Source organism: Megalops cyprinoides, chromosome 12 (genome assembly GCF_013368585.1).
Source record: "Megalops cyprinoides isolate fMegCyp1 chromosome 12, fMegCyp1.pri, whole genome shotgun sequence".
NCBI lineage: Eukaryota > Metazoa > Chordata > Actinopteri > Elopiformes > Megalopidae > Megalops > Megalops cyprinoides.
In genome coordinates, this window is record NC_050594.1 from 32,132,503 (window position 1) to 32,147,816 (window position 15,314).

General features: G+C 47.6%; 1 protein-coding gene across 1 annotated transcript; it reads right to left on the bottom strand.

The window, feature by feature from the left end:
* Positions 1-9,230: 9,230 nt before the first annotated feature.
* Positions 9,231-14,952, bottom strand: naa30 (N-alpha-acetyltransferase 30, NatC catalytic subunit). The gene is made up of 4 exons (XM_036542637.1): positions 13,846-14,952; positions 10,749-10,872; positions 10,606-10,661; positions 9,231-10,034 (listed from the first exon to the last, which is right to left on the bottom strand). Exons 1-4 carry the CDS (start codon positions 14,770-14,772, stop codon positions 9,897-9,899), a joined length of 1,245 nt encoding a protein of 414 aa, XP_036398530.1. The 5' UTR covers positions 14,773-14,952; the 3' UTR covers positions 9,231-9,896.
* Positions 14,953-15,314: the final 362 nt, after the last annotated feature.

Here is a 15,314-nt window from a genome sequence, read left to right on the forward strand (position 1 = left end):
GTTTTCATAAATTGGCAGGGTGTCCAAGAAGAACAATGGTAACACTCAATTCAAGGTGTCTGTTCCATTACATAACTATACTGCCTGTGTGTGTCATCCTTTCAGTTTTACTTAAATTGGCATCTGAGGCATATTTTGTTCTGATGAAAACTATGATGTTGGTCAAGATGCAAAATGGCAAAACAGATGGACGGTGAACAGCTAATACACAAGTTTTCCCTGGTGAAAAATAATCAAGAATTCTCCCAGAATTTCAGGGAAAGAGATGGAGTAGAGAGGGGGACAGGGGTTCACCTTTCACAGGACATAACCACTCCCATGTAGCTATGCTTCTGGGGAATGGTCAGGTGTATCAGAGTGATCCAATCATGTCTGTGTGTCTGCCTTTTCGTCAGTCTGTCTGTGTGTTGTTGCCTGCAGGCTCCCTCTCTCACAGTCACAGTGCTGATGTGGGTCACAGCATCATTCAGTCCCACCCACCCCGGAGACCACAGGTCAGCACTCTGGAGAGACTAGAGTACAGTAATGCATAGGCAGCTGGGACTGACACCTGGCTCTGATTGTTCCACTCTGGTTGGGCTGGTACCAGGAGCCCCATCCATGTCATTTCACCTCCCCATCCATTACTTGCTTTATGTTCTGATGTCTGTTGTTGTTGGCACAAAATCAACTAAGCGTAGAATAAGATGTTAGCTAATGAGGATATGCAATGCGATTGTAAAACATGGTTCCTTTGACCTCTGGTGACCGCCCATCATTCCCTTCTCCCATCAGGCTCTGGAGCTGCTGGCCCCTCCTATGGCTGGAATTCCACTCAAGGGAGCCTCCAATTGCAAGGTCCTGCTACAGAATCTCAACCTCCTCATTCTGACAGTTACCCAGCACTCTTAGAATGACAGCATGTGCTGTTCATGAACACCTAATGTGGTATTCATTGGTTTTGTTTGATGTGCTTCCTCTAGGGCAAAGGGCGGAAAGGTGGGTCTGCCCACCACTCTTTTACCCCCAGCCAGGGGGGGTGCTGTGGCACAGGCAGCCTTCTGCAGGTACATGAACCAGGCAGACTTTAGACCCAACCTACACAGCATGCTATCATCCTCATGCTTTGACCAGGCTGCAGGTTTTTAAATAGACATTGTTTTCAGCTTCTTTTCTATTCCATGAGGTGGTTGTTCAAGGATACACTATTCTTATTAACATTCACAAATCTCTATGAAACGCCTCCTGTGCAAGGTATGACTCAGGAGTGAGTCAGCGCCTTAGTTCTCCAGTGTGGATGTCAAGTTATCAAAGAAAGATATTGTCCTTATAGTCCGATGAGGGGAGCCTGACAGAGGAGTATATCTACAACTTGCTTTGTGTCTGATTAATCAAAGACCCAGCCCTTGCCAATGGGAAGAACTGACCTGAGAGATTAGAGATTATGCCTTCTTTTCCTGAAACGTTATAAATTAACCAGGTGATGTCATCTGTAGTGGTCAGAATTTTGGGTTTGTTCGGGAGCACTGTGCATGCGAAGTGTCCCTGATACGTGAGCAGCACCGCTGCTTCAAACCCTCACTGTCGCAAGAGGCATTGAGCGTGCGGCGCGTGCTGACGAGGGCGGGGACAGCACGCGGGGGCGTTTCCAGTGGGGCGGGACACGGCCGCGCTGCCTGCATTTGTGTGGGAGAGACAGCTGGCGAGCGCTGTACCCCGGCACAGCCGCCCCGCCGGGGCCGATTACTGCGCCGGCAGCGTGGAAAGAGGGGCGGGCTGCAGTCGCGGCTGTCCCACGCTGGGGACCCCCTCTCAGGGTACGGGGAGCAGGCGCAGCTCCCCCGTCTCATCCGCAGACACCCCGACAAAACAGCGGCCGACATGTCTGCATGGTTATGTTTTTAAAGAGGTAACTATAAAGAAGTGACAAAGTGATGTCTGCATCTGAGGAATCTCAGGCAGTTCTACATGGCGCTCTCTTGACCTCCACACCCTATGACCCCAGCTTAAGTAAAATTTGTTGCTCTTACACCAGAAGTAGGAACTGCACTATGTGATGTCTTTTTGCTTTGGTATTTTAAAATGTCAGAGGAAAAACTTGGCTTTTGCCAAACAATGTTGTCAGTAATTTAGGAGCTACTGTAATCATTTGAGGTCAGTCTTTGATAATATTACCATCTGATGGTAGACACCTAATGGTGTCTTGCCTTGTGTTCCACTGAAAAAATTGTCTTAATAATATGGATTTATTCACCTCAAAGTGAAAAATTGTGTTTGTGGATGTGCAAGTGCGTAACCAGAATAAATCATAAGACTAGCATCTTTGGTAGCAGTGAGATACTTAGAGATACTTAGGTAGAGATACAGATACACGGTTCCTCCAGTCTGCCTGTACCTACTGTACAACTGCAGCCATCAGCATAACATTCTTACCATTTAAAGTAAAAATATCATGCTGATTGGTTCTACACTTACAGATTAGATGATACTTAAAACCCAGGCGCCATGATACACAGGCGCACCCTTCCCTCTCTCTCTCTGCTTTGTCTTTGATTGGTACATGGCCTCATCACGCTACAGTGCTTTCACGAGGATAATTCCTTTCCAGCCTGGTCTTCAGGCCACATGGGAAATGAAAATGACAACAGCGATTTGAAAAGTCAGGTCTGGAGAGAATATGCTGCATTTGGGGTTCCATTGTGCACAAGAACAACTAGTCTCTCAGTCTTCAAATCCCCCCTCCTTATACACACACGGTCACTTAGCCAAAAGGCTATTCCAGTGCACAGCTATCTTATATTTATGCAAATGTTCATGCTCCACGCTCTGTCAAGAACCTCTCAGGAAAGAAAATATTAGATCATGATCATAACTAATTCAGCTCTGTGGAAAACCCTTAACATCCCTGTTCAGTGATTTCATTATTATGGTAGTGGTATAATGAGGAGCAACAAAATTATTAATCAGATACAGTTTAAATTCACAAGAGATTTTGAGATATGCCAGAAAACCGTGTCGTAAACCACAAGGCCTGAGATACATAATTCTCATTATTATGAGCATTAAGAGGAGCTGCACAGACACGTCCATCATTCCATTTTGCCCACATTGGTGGGAGTGGCTTTGTGTAAACTTGAACACTGTTCATGACTCCAATATGCAGATTACATCAGTCTATATCCATGTACAGCATTGGTTGTTAAAACAAACATCATTTTTATAGTCATTTTTCTATAACTGACAAATGAAAAAAGAAGCCATTGCATCCATTTTTACTCATGTCATTAACATGGAAAATGAAACATATTTGTCAATGCAGGTGTGGTTTCTCTTTGTGCTGAATAGTAATTATGGCCTCCCAAAGCTGCAATTCTCAAGGTTTTGTCGATGTCTTTTAATGAGCAGTTTACTGGTACCTGTATCTTATACGGATATAAATTAAAATTCCCAATCTGACACCTTAGAAAACGTTAGTTTCTAAGGTGATAATTAAGATCTGCCTTATAATGAGAGGCGGGAACCAAATGGCCCGCAAGGACTGCAGCTGCTGTAAGTCCAGAAATACGTACTACTTACCTGTACTTGTGTGTGTGTGTGTTTGGGGCGGGGTTAGGCAGGGGTCCTGGAGGCGCAGGCGGTCCTTGGTCGGCAGGCCCACAGCCAGCGGCGGGCGCACCGGCGGCGGGTCCGGGACCTGCAGGAGCAGAGGGAGCGGCGGAGGCAGGCCAGGATGGTCTTCACAGGAAGCGGTGAGGCTGGGCGGCGTTCCCACCTTATCGCCTGACCGTGCGCTGCCTCACAGGTGCCGGAGGCGGCTGGTACAGCCAGAGGCCTGGCAGGTTCACGCCCGCTGGAAATGACCAGCAGCCTTTGAGCTTGCAGACCCAATCCATCATATCATCCTCTAAACATCCACCTGAAGACGAGCTGTAAAACTGCAAGCCATGTAAATCACCCCAGCCCTTAAGCAGGCACATCATGTCAGCAATAATAATAAACTCATTAATGATGTGGTTATGTTTTTCAATGGAGTACCTTCCAGAACTAGGACTGGGTACCTGCCTTAGGCCGTTCTACCTTATGATGATTTGTATGAATAGACCTGACAATAACATTAAGACTATAGTACAGGATGTGCAGGTTGTGATGCCAAAAATCATTTACACTCTAGTTGTATTAAATATCGCTGTTAATGGATGGGCATGGCTGAAACCAAATCCTCTCTTTCCTTTTATTAGCTGAAGCAGGGGCTGATGGGAAGGAGCCCCAGCGGGTGCAGCTGGTGAAGAGGCCTGCAGAAAGAGACATATTTTGGGATGTTTCCAGCGTGGATGGCCTTGACTTCAGAGACTCTGCCCCTCCGAGTCCCAGGCCTCCAGAATTGGACAGGGGGGAAATCCCTCCAGCAGGGTCGCATGTATCTGGCGACAAGGGGCCTGCTTGGGGGGAGCTGGGGCAGAGCAGCTCTGGATTTTCCTACCAGGAGAGACCCGCCACCCCCACAACTGAAATGCCAGGGGAAACTGATCAACACCCCGAGCCAAGCACACAGGCCCCTGGGAAAAGACTACTGTGGATGCTAGGGTGGGAGGGGCAAGAACTGAGAGGACAGAGTCCCCCATGTCTCTCAGGGAACAGGAAGGATACAACTGGCTGGTGCATGAGAACTGAATGGGCAAGCCCCACCCACCAGGAGGAAAAAACAAATGAGAGCAGGGATGGGACCTCCAAAGCAGGGGAAGACTGGGAGTTTACCTCTCATGCTGGGGAGGGGCGGAGACAAAGAGGCCGGCTCACCAGGACCAAGCTGGAGCTCATTCCCTCCTTCCAGAGCCAGCTGGACTGGGACCTTGAGATATAGGGCCTGTCTTTTTTCATGGGGGAAGAAAAGGACAGCCCCATCTGAAGGGTTTCTAATGTATCCCCGTCTTCATAAGCTCTACAAGATGAGTCTTAAGCATTTGTGAATATTCATACCAATATGATGCCTGAAAACCTCTTAGGGTTAGCCCTTCCCTGTAATAATTTGTCATAAACAGATCATCTTAATTCTTAATAGTGCAAGGCCTACGACAGTGATGTAAAATACAGCTTACATTAAATGTAACAAATCAAATACTGGTGTTTCATCCATGTTTAGGAAAAACCTAAATTACTACATTGGTTTGGTTTAGACAGTAATTCAATAAAAGATGAGTTGATGTGCTCTGAGCTTAAATTACTCTGATATGAGAAGGAAAACCTGCTGGTGATGCAGGACTAGGATTGAGCACTGCCGTTACAAAAGGAAGTGGATGCTACAGCTCCTCATCATGAGAGCCCCATCTCTCCTATTCATGACCCTGCAAATACCTTCCTCTTCTGTATGTACTTTTGTAATTTATGAATTGTACAAACACAAGGATCCATTTTAGCACGGTTTCTTAACATAGCAGGAAGAGCTAATTAACAAGCAGGGTCTTAGATTGTGTGCAACAAACTCCTCCATAAAAGCAGGCCTATTCCCAATTGTTTGACAGGAGCACATCTTATATTTACATGATAAAAGCCGCTGTGTACAGCTCTTCCCCTTTTCCTCACAGAAATGCGAATCTGATTTAAATAATGCTCATTATGCAGGCAAATCTATCTTCAATCACTAATAATGGTGTTTTCATAATGGATGGTTGTCCCAAGCTTCAGGGTATGGCACCATCTAGGGGGGTCATGTTGGTATTGCAGGTGTGTACAAACTGACACGATGCATGTACAGTATCAGTTACTGACGGCACATACTGCAACAGTTCTTGAACGGAATGCAGTGTACCTGTATTGTTGTTCATAGCTCCTCTTAAAAACAAATTCTGCCTTTTTTCCTTCCAACATTACTCCAGAGCAGTTCGAGTTTACCACCAACCCAGGGAGCATGGCTACATGGATCAAACTACCTGCAACTTATACACAGGAGGTGTGGACACAAGACAGAAGCAACAATACCATAGAAATCAATCAGCCATTGTTTCACCAAAACCCTCACATTACAAGCGCTCATGTTGGGTAAAGTAGCCACGTTATTGCATTAAAAAAAATCAAATAATTTATTACCAAATTCTTTCTCATCCACTTTAAATAAAAAGGTATCTTGCATGACATTTTAAAAGGAAATCAAATAGGGCAAAGGCGGAGGAGGGGTGAAAAAGAAACGGACATGCAAGCTTCCTCTCCTCCGCCAACCAAATGTCGCCGAGAGGTGCGGGGTCACGTTACCTCATTTCCCCGAAACACAGGGGACACCTGCGTTCTCATCAGACAGTTCCCTTCCGCCTCACTGTCCCACAGGTGCTGCTGGCCGAGTGGTGGACAGCCCTTCTCAGTGAGCTTAAACAGCTGATCAGGAAGAACTTTATCAAATCAGGCTTTGTGTGGAATAGCTCAATCCAGTCCTGCCATCGTCAAGTCATCACACTCTCAACATTAATAAAAGATGAGGAAGCATCTGTGTGGGAGTCCTACTGATTTGTCTAAATAACAGACCCTCCAGCAGCCCCCTCCCAACTTCAGCAAACCACCTCTCTAAAGCAGCCAGCAACCTTTGGAAATGATTTGAAAACCCAACGTTTTGTTGAGAGTTGAGATGTTTCATTCCAGTAGCATCAGTCATTTGAAAATATTCAGAGCAAACCAACCATGAATCCCTTCAGACCTCCTTCAGAACGACCAGGGTTGGTCGCCCTGACTGTAGGAAGCTGGAACAGCGAGACGGAAGGGAGATGTACTCCATCATCAAAAACCTGGGGTATCAGCAGCAAACACGGACCTCCACTCAATCTCACAAAACCAGGGATCCCCGCACCTCTGGGGGGAAGAAAAAAAAAAAACCCCAACAACTTAAAACCAAAAGAAAACGATACTGAAATCCCTTCCACCCAAGCCCCAACACCTGCAAAAAGGTACACAATGCATTCTCTTAGGAACAACTGAGGTACCACAATCGTAGCACAGAGGGGAACCCATCAGCAATGAAAACAAATACAAAAGAAAATATCAAACAAGTTATTGGCGATCTAATCTCAGCCTCTCTCCACACACAGACACACACAGTATGCGCTGGACACAGCGGACATGCCACTGGCTCCTTCCGAATCCCTGGGGCATTGGAAGGCATCTCCACTCTACCCACTGTTAGCAGGCGACACTTCCTGCTCAGGGAAAGAAGAAGCCACTCACAATGTCAGCTCAACCAGCCCTGAATTCCTTCTAACTGCTGCTGGTGGATGCATATTCAGGACATGTTTTATGATGGATGATGCCATCCGACTCCTTCTCTGAACCTTAAGAAAGCTGGAGAGTTTAGGACTCTGCTCTGCCTTGAATAGCCACCACTTTGGCGACTCAAAAGGCCGCCTTTTCAGAGAAGAACAACAGTCATGGGCAAAGCCATTGCCACACTGCAAGCGTTATGTGCGGTGAGGGGGGAACGTGAGCGCTCGGCTACCGCTCATCCAGATGGGAGCTTCCAGGCTGAGCAGCAAAACACGCACTCCCGCGACATGCTGCTTAATCTGGGCACATTCGAAGCTGACACATGCGTGGGGCAGATGTGAGATCTTAAAACTGGGCCCACTCCAGCATGTCAAGATGCTTTTCTCAGAGCACCGAGAGGCCTCATCTGGACTCCGGCCAGTGGAGAGGAGAGCGCCGAGGCTTCTGCGGGAGCCGAGCACTCGTCCAGCTGATCCACAGCTCGAGGACGCCAGAGAGCCCCGTCCTGGGAGACCCTGCCAGGCTGCGGGCCTCAGAGGTTGGCTCTGGAGAGGCTGTGCTCCTTGGTCAACACTAGGCTTGAGTACCACATAGGTGGCCAGCCAGCAGGCCCCCTCTCTCCAGCGTCTTAAAGTTAACGGCCACTGTGGCAGAAGCAGAATGGGTCTAAGAGGCAGGAAGGGAGGCCAGACACCCTGTCAGGCTGCAGTCTGTGATCCTGCAGCCTGGACGCACAGACCCTACCCGACTGCAGCAGCATCGGACTTCAGAGAGAAGCGAAGGTGATCTGAACATGACGGGCCGCACACTCCAGCACATTCAGTCATTTCCACACGCGTACCGCAGCAAGAGTGAAATCAAGTGCATCGGAACATCGTGCTGGGACTCCCTCCAAAATAAAACAAACAAAAAAAAAAAGAACAAAAGCTTCCAAAGCAACCATGAGTGCATAATCTTTTTTTATTTGCCAGGATGAGAATGCATTGAAAATGCAGTGCCTGTCCCTTAGCTTGAAATACTGAGAACATTTCTTAGGCATACTCCTCTGATGTCACCGCAGTCCACCAAAACTGAGAGGGCTACCTTCAGTCACCGGGGGACTGGTGAAGTGATTAAAATGGGGGTGGCAAATGGTGGGGTGATATTTCTGCGAAAGTAGATGTCTGGCTCTTGTGTAGACAAATTCGGACCTAAGGCTAAAAGTGTAATGAGACTGTAACCTGGAAACAATAATACCTGAATCCTGCCCAGAAAGCCATCTATCAGCTAGAGAGGAGCGCTCTTCTAGAGCAGGCCAAATTATTCCTACCTGCAACAGCTGTAACTTCACTAGCCCAAAACTCTGTGCATCTGTGAGTGATGAAGAAAACTAAATTTCACGCTGCCCGCGTGAAGGGCAGAGAGGGAGGAACTGTGCCAAACGAATTACCGCTAATCCATGTTCAAATTCATCAAAGGGGAAACTCGGATGCCCTGTACTACAATAAACTGGAGTTTCTCACTTAGTGGCATTTGCGAAAGAGCTCAAACCTCCACAATAATAGAAAAAATCAAAACACTGACCACAGCGAGTTCATTTCCCCTGATCTCATCCGTTAAACACAATTAAGGACAAGCTAGCCCCGTTGGCATCTACTCTCACATTCTGGGAGAGGTCTTTTCCCCAAAGTGTTCCATTGACTGGCAGTAGATAAGGGGAATTATAATCCTTTTGTGTCTGTGACTCTGCAATCTTTCCTCATATGGAGGACTGAATGTGCTTCTAAAAAAACATATATATTTGTATATATGTATTTTTTTCAATTTCCTTGAAGCACGTGAAAATGCATGAGCGCTTGTGTGCACAATTGTCCCATGTGGGCCCCAGACAAAGTTGCAGGATCCCAAATTGGGACAGAGCACCATTCTAGTATATTCTCACAACAGAACACACACTCACACACACACGCATGTCTGCGCACACGCACGCATGTACGTGCACGCACACACGCCCCCCCCCCCCCCCCCCCCCGAATCATTGTACACACATCCTCACCCTCACACACTCCATTTCAACACAAGATAAAAGGGAAAAGAATACAATAAAAATAAACTCCACAAATAGCAGATTTTCATAGGCATCGTTTCTGTTCTCTAGGTGTTTTAGGTTTAGCGCTCCTCTGTCTAAAATTATTGTGTGTAAAAAATAGACTCAGAGGGGAGCCTGTGGTTTTGTCTTGTTGCCGGCCGGGTTTGATGGGAGGTCGGGCAGGCGGTCCGGCCTGCCGGGTCCTGGGACGTCACTCAAACAGCGCGTGGAGACAAGGTGGGGGTCAGGGGGTCCTCCCGCACTCTGCCAGGTGACATCAGACAAGTCCGGCAACCGAACCCCGCCCCCCAAGATCCGTACTAAGGGCAGCAGCAGGAACAGCAAACACCTGGGTGCCCACTCAATTCAATAATCTCTCTCTCTTTTAATATATACTTTGAATTCTTTGCAGTTTTTTCATTTGTTTCATTTCATTTTTTTGTTTTTACTCATTCTTGTTTGTTGTCTGTTGGCCTGTATGTTGTTTTTTTTTGTCTCCCCGCTCCCAGTAAGAAGAAACTTGTTTCTCCAAATTGCGTCCAGGAGGGAGAGGCAAAACAGGGGGAAGGGAGGGAGGGGCTCTGGGGTGGGAGGGGCCAGGGTGTGGCTAGCGCAACCACAGTTTGAGTCTCAGTGCGTCCACCCCGTTTAAATAGTATCGGAAGAGCCGTTTGTCCCTCACAAAGCCCAGGTTCTCGTACAGTTTCAGGGCCGACTTGTTTGTGATCTCCGTCTCCAGAACCACCTGAGCAGGGAGAGAGATAGCAAAGCAGCCATAGTCAACAGTAATCTGTAATATTAGTTGATTGATAGTAAAAAAAAAATCATCTGATGAATCTTAGTTAATTAGTCTTCCTTTTGTTTAGATCGTTCTCTCACGGTTTACAATCCTAACTTACTAACATAACTCATTACACAACTGGTTGAGTTCTTCATTGAAATGCTAACTTATTGTCCTTAGTGAGTTCCTGCACACAAGCAAAATTACACTTCTTTACATTTTATAAATATATAATTTTATATATATATATATATATATATATATATATATATATATATATGTGTGTGTGTTTGTGAGAGAGAGAGAGGGGGAGAGAGAGAGACAGTTTTGTACCCTGTGCATTACTGCTAAACAGCTGCACCTCCCTGATCTCCACTCGACTCTACCCTTATCCCTGATCTCCATTTTTATTTCTGAGGAAGGCCATGGACGGTGTCAGCACCACTTCCAAGAACAGCAGCAATGGAGACCGTTTCACACGCTCTGCCAATGCCCCTCTCCTTTCTCAGAGAGCAGCCGCGCTGCAGGGCCCTACCTCGTCACAGTCCCCCTCCACCATGGCATAGATGGCCTTCTTCACCAGATTGGTACCTGAAAGGCAGAGATTCAGTCCAGGTCAGGTGGAACTGGCAGGCAGTGGTAGGGACAGTGGCAAAGACGGCGCGTGAGCGTTCTTACCGATGCCTTTCCGGCGGTACTTTGAGTCCACGGCGAGCATGGCGATGTAGCCCCGGCGGAACATCTTCTTGTGCATGTCCAGTTTGCACACGATGGCCCCCACGCATTCCTGCCGCACCATGGCCTGCACACAGCGTGCACACGTGAGGGGGAGGGCCTCGGCACGTGCACACACTCACACACGCGCACACACATGCACACATACACGCACACACACATGCGTGCACACACACACACACCACCACCATATAGCTACTGGGGTCCTCAGGTGGGATGAGGAGCGGGGACTGGACTAACACACTACAGTACAGATGTCCCTGATTTTCACCCCAAGGTTTTTGACCAATGATAAGACGCCACCCAGAGATACTTGGGATCAAAGTACACACATACAAATAAATAATTCAAGAGGCACCTGAATGAAAGTAATGGGAAAAAAGGCTATAATTCCAGACTACGGCAGAAAACCTCTGGTCAATCCATTGACATTACATTATTGTCATTTAGCAGGCATTCTTATCCAGACAGACTTACACAGGCTACAGTTTTATCCATCTACACAGCTGGATGTTTCCTCAGGCAATTGTGGGTTAAGTAACTTGCCTGAGGGTACAACAGCAATGCCCCTGTGGGGAATCGAACCCGCAACACTTTGGTTACTAGCCCTGCTCCTTACCACTACACCACACTGCTCCCATATAACCCTTGACCATGATCATCTCCCTGGGGGAAATAATTGGCTATACTCGTGTGACAATGCTCTGGAAGGACTTCTATAATGAGGCTTCACGGTAACGCATTCAAAGAAGAGCCACAGAGAAGGCACGGGAGTGGGCGGAAACCGAGACGCTCGGTGGAAATGACTGAACTCACAGCCAATGTAACCAAACTCCTTGCGCGTAACCTGAGCCCGGGGGGCGGGTGCGCGGTGGGTCCCGGTGACAGACACGCGGTGCACACGACCGCTCGCACGTGGCTTCTATTAGTGCCGGCGCAGGTGTCCTGAGCGGCCGCGGGCCTCCACACCACCCAGCCAGCCTCGAGTGGCAGTAACTCACGCCGACCCCAATATATATATATAGATGCCACCACTGCACCAGCGTTCCGGGGGAAACGCGATACTCCGCCAGCAACCTTGGGTTACGTGCCTATGTTGGAGTGTCGAGTAAGCCCTAAGCATTAAAGGCATGGGGCAGATTACAGGCTTATTATTACAGTGGATGACAGATCACAGTAACTGCTTAAAACATTTACCGCTAAGGCTAAGGCAAAGACGGGTCTGTATTGATTTTGTGGGAAAGGAAGACAACCTGATAGTGCATCATGGTGCTCCTATTAGTTGTGCCTGTAATCCATCAAAAGATGATGTTGTAGACTGACTTGCCAGTGAAATAGATATGTTCCCTTGGGTTGTCCTTATTCTGAAGCGGGCAGCAAATACTACGGCAAGTATCACCATAGGAGAAGAAAAGATACAATGTCTTGCATCTTCCTGCATAATAGCTCGGCAGCAGGGGATTATACTGTTGTGGCTGAGCAGAATTTGAGCTCTAGTAATCAATAGTCACTAGGCATATTCTCATATGAATTTTAGAATATTCATTAGTTCATTGTATTACAAAAGGTCTGAAGCAAATTAATGCACGCTCTTTCCAAGCCCAAACAGAAAAGTGCTTGAATTAGACGGAGGGCAGTTTAACATTTTGCCTCACGACTAATCCAGAGCCGATGTGCGAGACAGAATTAGCCAAGTTGAAATGCAAACATGAGCAAAATACAGAGCTGTGGGTGATTATTTAGCTATTTAGAGCAGACTGATTCTGCTGTACTATAGGAGGAGAAGCTACAATCTAACCAGGCGTCCTTTATTCTGTTCTGTGCTATTCTATTTTCTGTAGACCTCACTTCCCCATTATGGCCCAACCGAAGGAGATGGCATGGAGACTTTCTGTGGCTACACACTGCTTATATTGCATAGGCCACAAGACGTACTACCACAAGTCAACAGACATTATTCTACTTTAGCCTTAGACTCTCACCAGAGTCAGAGCCAGCCAGAGCCAGTATTTGTGCTGGGCGGGGTACTTCACTGAAGCCACCACCCTTCCTTTCAAAACTGCACAGCCCATATGAGTCTCTCACGTCGCCTTGTGCTGCTCGTACGCCGAGACGCTCACTGGATCTCACCAGGGGGAAAAAATAAATACGCGCTATCGTATCCCCTTACAGCACTGTGCTAACCACAAGGGCCACGGCATTCCAAAGTCCTCCAACGGCAATGCTGCGGCCCCAGTACAGCTCATGGCCGGTCGTCACGGACACCCTCTGAGTGGCAGCAATGAGCGCTCAGCTAAGCAGCGACTGTTGGACACAGTTTTTAAAAAAGTCATTGGTATTGATAGGCTCAATTTTCCTAGAGAGGAGCACACCACTTTGTGTGAGAGAAACTCGTTTCTGCTGAAACTGGGCGATGAGCCCCCACCCTCAAACTGTGGTTATCTCTGCACCTGCGTGTGTCGGAGTGTGTGAGCGCCTGCCTATCTGGTTCTGCCACAGGGCTTTACCCATGCCTCACATATAATGCCACACCTTTTTTCTCTACAGTGAATACACACCAGTGGTGGTGTGGGGTAATTTCAGGGGCCTACAGGGAATTTAAAAACAACAAACCTCCACAGTCACATAACAGGGACTTGGCATGTGGAAACCTAACATGCTTTTATAGTCTGTCCTCCACTTCTTTCCTAAGAGCTAAGAGTTTAATACACATTTAAGTCAGGCATTTTCAATGATGCCCAAACAATATTAATTACCTTATAAGTCCATCTACGGAGAAATGTTCTACCTGAAGTGACAGAGTCAATCACTTACATTTTACGATAAGATGCTGGGTACTGATGACTATGGTCAATTATCATATCGACAATTACCTAATGAAATTCTAGTCAACTGATTTCTTATGATTATCCTTAAATTATTATTTAAACTCACTGCACCTTCTCAGTTAGAATAGCTCCTCTGTACCACAAACATTACATACATTGTCACCTCAAACCACTGATTCACCTTATATTAACCAACAGACCTGTATACCTACCAGAAAGCAGAGCTGAGGCCAGTTGTGAATGAAGTACCTATAGGTGTAAATGGAATAGGGCTCCGACAAGTCCTTAGTGATCAGCCTCATGATGTCCGGCATCTGCAATTCAGACTCGTATCTCACGTACTGGATCGCCGCGTCTCCCTCCTCTGCTCCTTCGGGTTGGCTGTTGAGGTCTAACCTCGCCATTTCCGACACAGGTGTCTGCAGGTCAGCCGCGGCGTCAAGCGCCGCTGCCGGCTCAACTCCAGCCCGCTGCGTTCCGGGGCCTTCCCCGGCTCCCACCGTCCCCCCGTCGGGAGGGTCATCGGGGGAAGGCCGCGGTTCAGTCCTGCTGTGGTCACCTTTCCTGACCATCTCCTCTCCGGCGAGCTGACTGGGACTGGCCTCGGTTCTGGCCATCGTTAGCATACTGTTGATGCTGTTGTTGTTTGAATGAGAATGATTCTGCTGTGCAAGCGGGTTGTATTCCTGTTGGTAATCGCGACTGTTTAAGTCGTTGAAGTTGTTGTTCTCTGGACTCCCGGCCGGGGCTTCACAGGCGCTGTCACAGTGCTCGCCTGGCCCTCTCTGGCTGTCAGGGGGTCTATGAGCCGGGTGGTGGAGGTGGCTGTGCGTACGGGTATGATGGCTGAAAAGGAGGCCGTCCTCCGCAGAGCTGATTAAACCGTTGAGTTGTTGTTGTGTCTGTGTGTGGAAATTGAGAGCCACTGAGTGGGGGTATAGATGATTCTGGTTCGTTTTGCTCGTCCCTTTCCCCTCACTTACTTGTTGTTGCTGTCCTGTCCCGGGAGTCAATGTATCTCCTCGCCCACAGCCTCGCTCTTCCCCCTCCCCGGGTACAGCGCAGCCACCCCCGGGGAAGAGAATAATTTCGGCCGGGGATGCAGGCAACGCGCTAGGCCCAGGCGGCACTTCAGCCATCCCGCTTCATTCAGGGAAAAATTAGGATGAAAAATAATCAAGACCGGTATATCCCACAGCAACTGGCGTGTGGCTGTAGTGCCAGTCCTCCGGTGCTAACGTTCAATTTATCAGCGATTTCCAGTCTACGATCTCGTGTCTCCTCTAGCAGTTGCCCGACTCGCTCCCCTCGTCTTCCCTGCTCCCTGCTGCCGGAAAGCAGAGCGACCGCCAGTGAAGAGGGGAGAGGGGCACTTTACGACACTCATGGGAGCGATGATTACTCAAGCAATGACCCGAGCGCTGCGTAATTCATTGGCCTTTGAGTGTTGTGTTGTCCGTATCAAATGGTTTAGTCCGCATGTATATTAAGACCCGAATGAATATAATATAATATAATGCTTAAATGACTGAACAGTTGCTTCAGTTTGAAATTAGTAATTCACTATATTAATGAACTAAGCGCATTATCTAATTAGCTAGATACCTGAAGTGATATCCGGGGATGTAATTAATAATTTTCATGTCAGGACAGAAGATAATTTTCAAAATATCACATAGTA

Bases quoted from the DNA above. Each gene is read 5' to 3' on its own strand.
- naa30 (XM_036542637.1), bottom strand. From the start codon at position 14,772: ATGGCTGAAGTGCCGCCTGGGCCTAGCGCGTTGCCTGCATCCCCGGCC. The intron at 10,662-10,748 runs GTAAGAACGCTC...TCTGCCTTTCAG, and splicing joins GTACCGCCGGAAAGGCATCG to GTACCAATCTGGTGAAGAAG. The intron at 10,035-10,605 runs GTAGGGCCCTGC...CTCCCTGCTCAG, and splicing joins TGGAGGGGGACTGTGACGAG to GTGGTTCTGGAGACGGAGAT.